Source organism: Coptis chinensis, chromosome 4, assembly GCF_015680905.1.
Source record: "Coptis chinensis isolate HL-2020 chromosome 4, ASM1568090v1, whole genome shotgun sequence".
Classification (NCBI taxonomy): Eukaryota; Viridiplantae; Streptophyta; class Magnoliopsida; order Ranunculales; family Ranunculaceae; genus Coptis; species Coptis chinensis.
This window is the reverse complement of record NC_141459.1, coordinates 56,337,350-56,349,781: the sequence shown is the minus strand read 5'-3', so window position 1 is coordinate 56,349,781 and position 12,432 is coordinate 56,337,350. Positions and strand designations below refer to the sequence as shown.

Sequence of the window (12,432 nt, the reverse complement as noted above, 5' to 3'; positions counted from 1 at the left end):
CTGTCAATTCTGTTTAATCTGTTTTTCAACTTTTAGGTCGTTATGCTCTTTTAAATGTAATATGTGCTTCTTGATCTTTTAATGTGCAACTGAAAGTAGGTTATGCATTTAGCAAACGGCACAAAACATTAACAACAACAAATTAAGTTTCTGGAACCATGCTTGCTATAAATTACTGGTTAGGTGATTTTGGATTGTAGGTGACAGGTTGTGCAAATTGGGAAGACTACAAACTAAACTCCTGGAGTGGACAGATTTAGTATATATGAATCCAACTGATCACCATTTCATCTCAAACATCTACTAAATTGGATAGTAAAGCTAGCTCAAACATCTACTAAATTGCAAAGCAAAGCTTTAGTGTCTATGTAAATATAGATTTACATATATAATGACTATGTAAATCTAGATTTACATATATTTGGTCTCTCTGGAACTTTTCAATCCCAAAAGGTATTATGTAAATATATATTTACATATATAATGACTATGTAAAAGTACATTTACATAAAGTTGTTAGGTGTCAGGTTAATTTCATCCCCAAAAGTTACTATGTAAAACTATCTTTTCATTCTCCAACTAAAAAACATAACATATAAAATCCAACAAGTTCATTGACATCTTGTTTTTCATATACGAGCAACATCAAAGAATAGATGAAAAATTCATTGAACCGGTACAGAGCATGTTGTAGGAGTGGAGCCCACTCTTGGGTTGCGATGGCCATAGCAAGGGCCCTTGTTCTTCTTCCTACCTCTTGTAGCACCCGTGTTATGTTTCCGTTTCTTGTTTGGTCTCCCCATCTTCTTTTTCAGATCCGGAGGTAGCAAATCAGGCACACTTGGTATCTTAGCAGGCAATTTACTGTTCTCCACAGGTACTATAGCTCTTGAATAACTATCACGGAATGTCTGAGAATAGAAGAATTTATCACAGTAGGTATACACATTCAATCCATCAGCCAAAATGGAGCGCAGTGCGTGTGCACAAGGGAATCCTTCGATTCTCCACCAATTACAATAGCAGTGACTTCTATTCAAGTCAACCAAGTGAGTATGAGTAGCACGCACCTAAAAAATACCCTCCTTTGACTTGAGAACCACCCAACTTCTCCCCACCTCAATCCTCTCAGCCAATAAAGTTTCCATAGATGGACATAAGATAGTAGTCCAGCTCCTAGCTAACTCCCGCCGATCAGACATCATTTTCATAATTTTTCCACGGATCTTGTCCACCATTGCAGTGATAGGCAAGTGCCATTCTAGTAGGACCCAAGAGTTGAAGCTTTCCGCAATATTGGAACACATATCGCCATATCTATTTCCTTGAAAATAAGCATTACACCAATGCTCATAACCTATGGTGGACAAAAATGTTTTCACTTGACTGCCGCAAACATCTCGAAAAACAGCCATCACTTTCTCAAACTCATGGTGCGTCCCAGCATAGGCAAGGTCTGAAAAAAGATTAAGGGTATGCAAGCGGAAGCAATGGTTGCTGGGCATAACTGAATTAAGATTATTTTTAAGGTCCCACAAACAATAACCATGATGAGAATCAGGAAAAACGCGAGGGACACCCACGAGTAGACCATGGTTTCTGTCAGATATAAAAGTTAGCCTACGATCTTTGGAGACCACCAACCTAAGTTGCTCCAAGAACCAATCCCAATTATCATCAGTTTTAGAAAGTACAACCGCCATAGCTACTGGAAAAATACCTGGAACACAAATAAACATCAATTACGCGATTTGGTTTTATGCATACCATACTCATTATGAAAACTTAACTCATATATATAAAAATAAATTTTCATATGCTAAATTATTATGTAAATATTAAAATGCATAGGCTAAACATCTGATGTGAACGTAAATTTTTATTGTTTATGTTTGTTCAGTTTTACAAACTACTATGAACTACTATGTAAAAATTCACAAACTCAAAAAGACATACCCCCATTTGCATTTTTGGCAAGAGTGACAAGACACACCCTTTGTATTTTGTTTTCAATGAAAAGTTCCATCCAAACAAAGCATAGGATCTACGAAGTTAAAGCCGTGAATACAAGCACCAAATGCAACAAATAATCTCTTGAACTTTCCCATTGTTGATTCCTTTTCCAAAACAACATGACTTCCTAGATTGGTTTCTTTCAAATTTTCCAACATACCAATATAACTGATGATAAGATGAAGCATAGTCCCCATGTATCTCCTTCAATGCAAGATCTATGCCGGGTATGCGCAAAGTAATAATTCAAGTTCACACCATATACCCTTAAGAAAATAGTCAATGATTTCACCTGACTTAATCAAAGGCTTGTCTCTCACCATATCTAAAACAATACTCTTTACAAGTTTACTATTCACTGGGGGATTGTTAACATCAGTGAATCCAGCTCCACATGTGTGCTTTGCTTCCATTGTCTTTATTTCAAAGAACTTCGGCATCTTATACTTCTTGGATGCGTGAACTCTCCATAGACATCCGATTTCAGTCTTCAAATAACACTCAGCCGTGACTCTATCAGGATCATTCTTCTTAATAAGAACTCTGTAATTATTAACAAGACAATGACGTAAAAGCTCAACACGAAAATTGGCAAAGACTGCCAGAAATTTCTGTCCCACACCACCAAAATAGGCAAAGAAGCGACATTAACATATTTTTCATCGTATGTAGCGTAAGATTATAGAAGAACTAGAAGTACAAGAACTAGAAGAGAGACTTTGGAACTAGAACCCCAATCACACAAAAGCAAAAATTCTCTTGACGATCTTGTTATAAAAATGTATCAAGACTTTTAACCAAATTGAAGCAAACAAGGGATTGAAGCTCCGAGTCAGTATCTATCACAATACGCTTTGAATCCCTTACAAAAGATAGTTCTATAGATAATGGAGTAAGGTCTGGCCACTTTTTAGAAATCGTACACTTCAAATCAGAAATCATACTGTTAGTCCCGACACGGACACTCATAATTTGCGTCTCGTACATAATAGCAAAAATAGCAATCCCATCCATGTCTGCATTTGCAAAAAACAACAAAATCAAATTGATGAACATATGTAAATGTATTTTACATAGTCAATATCACCACCGAAACAGTATGTTCAGCAATTTAACTTTTAAATTTTCATGGCCAAATCATGTTATCCAAGCAATTTAACTTAGAAATTCATCGCAAAGAAGATGGAAAAGAGGTGAATCTTTTCAGCATCTAACCTTCTTTCGTCAATTGAGAATCGTGTTTTCGTCAAGCAGATGAATCGGTGTTTTTCTCAATTGAGAAACAAAAGATGTCAAATCGTTGTCCAAGCAGATGAATCGGTGTTCTCCTGGGTAGAACTTATGATGAATATGGAAGAAGGCTAAAAAAGGTAATAAAATAAAATAGGAAATAGAAATCGGACTGGAATTTCGCTGATATTGGAAAGCAGGGAGTTTTTGTGATATGAACCGATAAATAGGGAGGTTATGTGGTATAGGCCGATATGAAGGGGTTTACACTAATCCGGATTCAACCCAAGGGGCTAGAGCCCCATTTCTTGCTAAAGCTGGTCTAGATGGTGAATTGGTGATATAACAGTCTACTGTTGATGGATTTAATCCATTGTCTGTTAAATTGGGCCTCCAACTCGCAAGCCCAACCCGAAAAGCTTCTCATATTCAATTTTTCAGGAGGGAAAAAAGAGGAAAAACTCAAAATCGTTTCCTCTTCTCTCTCTTAAAAAAACGAGACCACACCTCAAAATCAAAAGCAATGACAGAAACCCAAAAAACCACCCCAACACGAGGAGGAGGACCAACGAGTCCATTATTATTCTCAAACAACGATCAACTCGAACGTGCACGTGCGCGTGCAGCACGTGCAGCAGCCATTCGTCGCAAATCCATTCTTGTCGTTTCTCCTCCCCCACTCCAATCTCAATCCGACCCTTTATGTTTCAGTAAAGAGCAAATTACTGAACTTTTCACAAACTGTATTAAATTAGCAAGTGAGAATAAGATTAATCAGAAGAATACTTGGGAGTTAAGGTTGATTGATCATATGTGTGAGATTATTAGAATTGATACTCAAGATGATAATGACGTAGAAACTAATTTCCAAAAGGTGCCCCACTCAAGTTTTTTTTTTTTATTAAATGTTGGTTCTTTTTTTGATTGTTTTGTTTTGTTTTTGTGTGTAGGCAAGTTGTACATTGGAGGCTGGTGTTAAGATATATGCTTCGAGAGTTGATTCGGTGCATTCAGAAGCGTATAAGGTTCTTGGTGGGATTAATCGGGCTGGGCGAGATGATGTACAAGGTATGATTGTTGTTGTTGTTTAATATGGTTGACTATAAAGAAGCCTCCTTTGCTTTTATACTTAGGAGAGAAAAATGATTTTAAAATAACTAGAGGGATACTGACTTAAATCCTCACTTAGCCAATTGTAGAATGCTTGTTTTTCCAGAAAGTTTTACTCGTAAAATTGATTGCCCACTGGCTTCCCTTTGGAACACAATGCTTTTGCAACTATTCCCAATCAGAACTTGCCAATTGCCATGACTGAAAGAATAAAAATTCTTAACAAGCTAAGGATCAAAGTGCAACTGGACAATATGAACCTTTGACGATGCTGAAAGACCTCATGTATATCAAACAAATGAAATGAGAAACAACAGTTTATAAACCGAGCAGTGAGAAACAAACAAGCACCACAAGACATGATTAAAGGTATACTCTTCTTTTTGAAGGAGTTTTTATGTGGTTTGACAATTTTGCTTAGTGCATTATTGAAATTTCAATAGATGGGACTCGAGAGAAAATAAGTATAATGTAATCTCATAAAGCTTAATAGTCTTTCCAAGGAACTCCAGGAAGCATACATCTGTTTATGACTGTTGCAAACCTCCAAGTTTTATTTAGGTGAGACCTAAAAATAGAGGACATAGATTTAAACAGAGAAGAAATTACGCTCAAACTCTAATCTTGACATCATTGAATTGTGTTTGATCCAAGCCAAAAATCTAGAACATCTCATATCCTGGATTGACATTTAAAAATTCCATGTTAACTTTGGAAGCCCATCTAAAACTTGTAACAACTCCAAAAACATGGTTTCTTAACTGTGCCACTCTGGTAACTAATCCAGGCCTTAGGAGTCTCTAATATTAGTTATTTTGCAATGATGACTAACACCATCCATAAAGACACCTCTTAAAGTATTGGCATATTGTGCATGAGTTATTTCCTAGTTCATATTCCTGAGGTACCTGATCTTTATATTATCCACAGAAAATATCCTGGACGGTGATCAAAGGAGCGGACAAGGCGAAGGACATTCTAAGAAGGATGTCGACAGGAAGGTTGGTACTTCTTTAAGCTGTGAAGATGTTGATACATGAGACTTCTAGCTAACAGGATACACCATTTGCAGATGTCACCTTTATCAACTTTGGAGTCTTCTTTCGAGGCTCTTAATGTAAAGAAGTTTGATGGTAATATAAACTTATACTTTTATTTCCTTTTTGCAGTGATTAAAGTATAAATGGTAAAACGGTTTGTTTCTTTTGTGCCCTAGTTGCATTTGTAGTAGATCCTTTGTATCATCAAACATCTGCACAATTTGACGAAGGTGGTGCCAAGGGTCTCCTCTTGAATAACCTTGGAGTATATGGTGGTTGCCGCGTAGTTTTTGATTCGTTTGAAGTACCAGGGAAGAGTATGTACTGGGATGGTCAAAGTGATACATCAGATAAGATTGATGTATCTTTTGCGAAAGGTGTGTTGCCCTCAATATTTTCTGACATTTGCATTGGCATACACAGAAATGTTAAAAACACTTCACCTGCCCTCTTATTCCCTCCCCTGTATACAGATTACATTGAGCAGATGGTTATCAATGTCCGTGCAAAGGATGAGATATCACCGACTCTCAGGAGTATAATTAATCAGTTTGATGAAGATAACAGAAGGCCATTGAATACATTTTGCATTGACCAGAGAGAAAGAGGACAAGATGATGCAGCCAATCAAAACCATGCTAATTCAGATGGTAATGCTGATGCATTTGACAATTTTGGGGACTCGGGCCTTGATCAAGATGATCAGTCAAGTGTGGTTGATGAAAGCTCTAACTATGGAGAACCTGTTTTTCCGAATCATCAAGAGGTAAGTTGCATGTTTAAGTATTTTTATCATCAAATTTTCTTATCAAAAATAGCAATCGCCTTTCATGAATTATATATACAAGTTTACATTTTCAGGAGAATTATTCCCATGCATTTCATGAACCTGAGATTGCTGATAACTCTGAAAATGTAGCGGAATTCCTATTTCTAGGCTTGGGCTTTAGTTCAAACACAAATGCCTGGGCTGGTCCTGATCATTGGAAGTTTCGCAAGGTTAAAGGTATGTATCTAAGCATAAATTGTTGATGGGCTGATTTTTCCGTTTTTTTAATCCTTCCATGTGTTCTAGAGAGGAAAGTTCTACTTCTTTTGGAAGATGATCTCATAGTGATGATCATCCTTCTGTATCAGTTTGTGCAAACATTTTTAAGCTTGTCAGAAGAGAATGTCAAATTGGAAAGTCGCGCTTGTTGTGGACAGTCCCTTTTACTCACAATTTTCCACTGTGTGTATAGAATTGTTGAGGATGATAACTAACAACTAGTAAACTTGTAACTCGTGTCCATGTCGATCCTGTTAGCGAGTGCCAAAAGGGATGTGTGGAAAAAGAGGTGTCATACTAACCAGTACACACCTCCATACTTATGTGACTGGGTGAACATATATGGATATCTGTATGCATGTTCAAGTATGTCAATATATAATTATTTACTTCTAGTGATTTATATTTTCTGTCATTTGAAGGTCCTGAAGGAAACACTGTAACTGAAAGTGGATCAACAGTAAGAGCTAAGAAACCAAATTGCAGAAAGCAGGTTGAACCCTGATCTAAATTTCACAAATTGTTTGGAGAAAGAAATGCCTGACATCTTTGCCCCACCGAAAAATCTGAAGTCATTATTGCTACCTGCAAATCGAGTGCCTTGTAAAACCACACTTCCCGAAGATTGCCATTATCAACCAGAAAATCTTGTGAAGTTGTTTCTTCTTCCTAATACTCTGGTAATACTTTGTTGAAAATTTTATATCAAGAACCTTTGTGGGATGCCTTTGTATTGTTTATTTTAATAATGGGTATCTGTTTTATTTGCAGTGTCTTGGGAAAAGAGCAAGAAAACCCTCAGGTAATGCTGGTGCATCCTCAAGATTACTTTTGTTGTTTTATTGGTACTGTAGGATTTATGAAATAGTGACTATTTGGGTTTTTTCATGTCTTAAATTAATTGTGTATTGTTGTCTACTTTAAATTAGTACTTGACTCTAGGAAGCTCTTAAATAGATGTTCTGTCAGCCATTCTTACTTTGGCATCTGGTCTAGTTAAGAAGAGAAGCCGTCAATTTTTTTTTGTCTAACTGTTCTTCTATTTGTGTTAATTGGATCATCCTCACCAACACTATTGGTCTTTGATCCACAAACTATATCACCAATATAGTAATTAAATGGAATGGCCTAGGGTGGTGCGAATTCACTTCTGCATGCTTTTACTTGTCTTGTGTTTGTGAGTCTTTTGAAGATGATATCAAGAGCAAGGAAGATTTGTGTGACGTGGCAACCAACCTGTCACCTTTCATTTTCGTGGAGTCGATTTCAGTCTAGGTTTCCACAGTATTTGATGAACTTTAAGATGAGAACACAATAGGCTTTTAGAGTTGACACTTGACACTAAATATAGAAGATAGAATACAAATTGAATCTATTTTTAGTTTTTTACTTCTCAGATGAAGATATTTTGTTGGAGTATGTAGACTAACACCCTCATCCCCCCATTTTCATTAATGTCATCCACTATGAAACTTGGACATCCTTTAATCTCTTTAGGAATGGTGAATTTTGACAACTCTATTGAATGCAAAAACATAAAGACCAACATGTACAATCTATATCTACTAACACTCCCTCTTAGACTCATGATAGTAAGTATATCCATGAGTTTTCCAAACAAAAGGCGGAGAGTTTAGCCACCAAATATAGTTGAATTCAAAAACGTGGTATGAGGTGGGTTTTTACACCAACTGGACTTCCTTCCTGTTATCCTGTTTGTTTTTTTCTATCTTGGCAATCTCTAGGCCCAAGTCTGAGGGCAACCAAAGGAACACCAAGATATTTGAAAGGAGTACAGGCTGATATGCTAGTTCAGAGAATATCTGCTAGTTATTGTACTTGAACATAATATTTCTTGCTTATAAGTAAGGTAGTTCTGTTGGTCTTGTACGATGACCAGTGACTGATGCATGATATGCTAGTTCAGAGAATATCTGCTAGTTATTGTACTTCAGCCTAATATTTCTTGGTTATAAGTAATGTAGTTATGTTGTTCTTGTACGCTGACCAGTGACTTATGCACAGTCCCAATTGGCTCAAAATAGTATTTACTAAATTTTTGTGACATGTCATAGTGCAACACATCATCTGCAAAACAGGAGCGAGATGTGTTGCATTCAATGTTTTTGAAAATGTATCTAAGCATAAGCTCTTTGGTCCGATAGTTTAGGTTTTCTCATTGTTTGGAATCCTAGGATATCATTTTTGTCATAGTGTTTTGATCTTTACATTTTGGAAACATGTTCCTCCTTCCTTAAATGTTATTATTTTTTAATATATGCCAATCCTTTTATTCCTTTTGTTCATTAGATTTTTACGTTTTTGTTCTTTAGTACTTGCATAATTTTTTATGTATCGATTTCTTCAGATCATACAGGTGGAACTGATTATGGAACAATGCCATCGTGGGACGAAGAAAATGCTTTTAGTGGCCAGTTTGATGATGGAAATGTCTATAGTGATGCCGAAGACTCGATCCCTCTTGTCTCTCAACCTCGGCAGGTTTGTACAAAATTTGTTTGCTGTAGTTGCGTTCCTATGTTCAGTAACAAAGTGCTTGTGTGTAAGGAAGTCATATGCATTAAGTTGGCGTTGAAGCCCTGATTAATTTCCCAGTAGCCTTTACCTAGCCACCTGCTATCCCAACTAATCTCCAGTCTAAATTCGAGCTCAAAATCCATGATTAAATCTGATACCTCGGCCAATTCGCCGACTAATCCTGATTTGGACTCGGTTGATTTGATAGTTAGTACTCATTTAAGAAAAGGATAAGCTGATAAAGTTTTTATCTTTATTGGTAGCCACGTGTACTCATGATAGCGGTTGAGTTTTGTATATAGAAATTGAGTGCTCTTTTTTATTTGATAGATATAAACTACGATACATACTTGCATACCTGTATGCGTAGTGAAATCTTTTGTACATTTTCCCACTTGCATCCTCCTCTACAATAGTAGATAGTTCTTTGTCTAGTGGATGTACAAAGTTAATTACAAAATCGGAAGGAAAACTACAACTTTTGACAAAATAGTCTCTGCCTTATTTCATTCCTCATAGGTATAAATTACTTCACACATTTCATAATTGGTCATTCGTAGCTTTATGGATGCTACAAGGTTCAAGCATTTCCAATGTGCCTCCTCTTTCCCTACAAAGATATTGACTGCTTTGAGTGAATCTGAACAGAATTTAATCTTTTTGATACCCATTATAATCTTTCATTACTTCCCTCATCTACGGCTTTCAGTTCCTGCTAGATAACTGACTTCTTTGTTGAACTGCCTGCAAAAGCCCTAATGACTGTCCCACTTCTGAGTCTGCAAGATGCCTCCATATCCATTTCTTTGTGCTGCATCAGCACCATCTGGGTTCTGAGTGATTTCCACATCTTCATGTCTTGACCAAGTACATTGTGTTGTTGTGAAAGGCTTGTAGTTAGTGTCCACACTCCACACCTAACCTGTCGAGTAGCACTCTCTGTCTGATGGTGTCAGGTACCTGATTTAAAGTAGCTTGTAAGTACATTCTCATGTCCGTCAACTTCTGAACTACAAAATTTGGATGTTGAGATTTGTTCTTCATTTTTCGACTAAGATAGCATCCGCTGTTGCACAGATTAGTGCTTCAGTGATTTCCGCCTTCACTGAAACTTTGCAGTATTGCAATTTGCAATTAAAAGGGAAACTTTCTTTTTCTTCTAGGGATAAACATTGGAAGTAAAACCTTACTCTTATTGCAACTGTTGTATTTCTCATGGCTGTACTTAAATTTGCATTATTTTTGAAAAAGTTCTTGAGAGAGGGTACCCCTTACATATGGTAAACGTCAGGTTGCAGTTAAGATTGGATTTAAACTTTGACATACATCTAACTTTCATGGACATTAAATTTCTTTTTATAGCCATGTGGGCATTTGAGATTTGTTGATGCATAATTTCCCCTGCTTTGTCGATTGACAATTTTCATCTTCATTCTCAACAAAAGAATGGAAAATGTTGGCTACATGATTTTAATGGTTTATCCTTAACTTTACAGGTGAATAGGATCGAGGTTCGGTATGATAAAACCTCCAAACAAGTTGATGTTCATGCACTGAAGGGAACTCTTTGGAATCACATGCAAAAGGCTGCTAACGTGCCTGAATTGGTAAGAAAATCATTTCTGTACACCTGTTGTTTATGCGTTACTTGTACTGTTATGTGTATTTATATTTTCGAGCTGAAGCACTGAAAGGACGTGCTTGTATGTTGTCATTTTATACCTTCCGAGTTTCCACCTTGCTTTTACTGGCACAGAATTCATGGATTGTCAAAATTAGCATTTGCAGTGGCTTTTGCTCTCTCTGAACACGATTTACGTTTGTCATGAAGAGTGATTTTCACGCTTGTCATCCTCATCAACTGATTTCCTATTTTTGTCTGTACTTTTGACGCAGGGGAATGATGAGGAAGTGTCTTTTAAACATGTCCTAGCTAGCTTTCCCAATGACTGCGGAGCAGCTGCACGTGAAGACATCTCTCCTCATCTCTGTTTCATTTGCCTCTTGCATCTGGCCAATGAGCATGGACTGAGCATTTGTGGTTGTGCCAACTTGGATGATCTCCAGATAGGACTCCCCCGTCTTACTTGAATATTGGAGTAATTTTAAAAAGCAGTATTGATCAAGCCTTTTTGTGTATTACTCATCCATGTATCTAGATTGGAGAGGTAGCTCACTTCTCCTTGTTTGTGGCCTTGACCGTTTTTCAAGTTTTTGTTCTGTAAAATTATGTATGTGTTTGTCTGATGAGAAAGGTAGGGGTTTCTTTGATTGTACTCGAGCATTGTCAACTAACCAATATATTATTCACATTTGTGATATATATATATCTCGAGATTCTTCCCTTTTTATAAGAAGTGCATGCAGTATCAGAAATGTAATGGGTCTAATTAGTTGAACTTGTATAGTTCATATATGATTTGTATTTTTCAGGAATCCTTAGGCTGTTAGATAATATAGTACTTCCGAATTCCGATCCACCAATAGAAGAATATCTTAATGTTTGGTTATTTGCAAACTATGACATTTTCTGTTATCTTCAAAAACTAGTTAAGCTTTGTCAAGTAATGTAATGCTCTACTGAGAGTATCCTCAGCAATCGCAAAGAGAAGAGGTGAAAAGGGGTCACCCTGCTTGAGGCCTCTTTTCATTTTGAAAAAACCAACAGGTCCACCATTAAGGATTAAGGAGTATGGAGATGTAAGCAGATTTGACTATGATTCTGACCCAATTAATCCACAACTCAGAAAAACCTAGCCGAGACATGACCTGGAACAAGAACTCTCAATTCATGGTGTCATAGGCTTGTGTTATATCTAACTTCAGAGCCACAGACCCACCAAATCGTTTACCATTCATTTCATTCATAAACTCTGAGGCCAAGCATATACTAGATTGAGGGCATCTGTCTGGTACAAAACCAGTTTGCTCTTTAGTAATAATCTTTTCTGCTAGAACATTCAACCTCAGCTGCATCAACTTTGTAATGATCCTCATAAGAAAGTTTCCCATGCAAATAGTCCTAAACTGGCTGAGCTTCTTAGCCTCCTTATCCTTAGAGACCAGTGCAATGAAGTTGGAGTTGAGACCCATAAGAAGGCACCTTGAATGAAGAAAGACTGGATAGCAGCACAAACATCTTGTCTAATATACCCCAACACTTTATTGGCATAGTATACAATGTACTATACATGTTTTTGCACTTTGGATACTATACAATTTTCTAGGCACTAAACTACATTGTACTATCAAAAAAATTTCACTTTTGCGACTTGGAAGTATTTCCGAGTTTTCTGTGGCCACCGGCCTATGCCGATTCCGCCATCTAGACATGTGGCATTTTTGAAATACACGTGACTTGGTGGTACCTCAATTTGAAAACTTGAAACACTAACTCTCAATTGCAAGTTTAACCTTCTTCCTCAATTTGAAAACCCTAACTCTCAATTTGAA

The 12,432-nt window shown here is 36.8% G+C and overlaps 2 protein-coding genes across 2 annotated transcripts; one reads left to right on the top strand and one right to left on the bottom strand.

Annotated features, from left to right (window-relative positions):
* Nucleotides 1-665: 665 nt before the first annotated feature.
* Nucleotides 666-3,027, bottom strand: LOC147504089 (uncharacterized). The gene is made up of 4 exons (XM_086605061.1): nucleotides 2,827-3,027; nucleotides 2,306-2,624; nucleotides 1,082-1,720; nucleotides 666-997 (listed from the first exon to the last, which is right to left on the bottom strand). Exons 1-4 carry the CDS (start codon nucleotides 3,025-3,027, stop codon nucleotides 666-668), a joined length of 1,491 nt encoding a protein of 496 aa, XP_086461187.1.
* A 687-nt stretch (nucleotides 3,028-3,714) lies between these two features.
* On the top strand, nucleotides 3,715-11,355 carry LOC147504088 (condensin complex subunit 2-like). The gene is given in 13 exon segments (XM_086557183.1): nucleotides 3,715-4,117; nucleotides 4,194-4,311; nucleotides 5,284-5,354; nucleotides 5,426-5,486; nucleotides 5,570-5,770; nucleotides 5,867-6,159; nucleotides 6,255-6,399; nucleotides 6,864-6,940; nucleotides 6,942-7,121; nucleotides 7,213-7,243; nucleotides 8,810-8,943; nucleotides 10,476-10,586; nucleotides 10,876-11,355. Coding segments are annotated over 13 exon segments (1,968 nt in total). The 5' UTR covers nucleotides 3,715-3,766; the 3' UTR covers nucleotides 11,071-11,355.
* The last annotated feature ends 1,077 nt before the right edge of the window (nucleotides 11,356-12,432 follow it).

What these genes read in the sequence shown, in the direction of transcription:
- LOC147504089 (XM_086605061.1), bottom strand. Translation starts at nt 3,027, where the DNA reads ATGGATGGGATTGCTATTTTTGCTATTATGTACGAGACGCAAATTATG. An exon ending in ACTCGGAGCTTCAATCCCTT is followed by an intron (nt 2,625 to 2,826) that starts GTTTGCTTCAAT and finishes GGTGTGGGACAG; the next exon opens with AAATTTCTGGCAGTCTTTGC. An exon ending in CAAGCCTTTGATTAAGTCAG is followed by an intron (nt 1,721 to 2,305) that starts GTGAAATCATTG and finishes TTTGTGTTCCAG; the next exon opens with GTATTTTTCCAGTAGCTATG.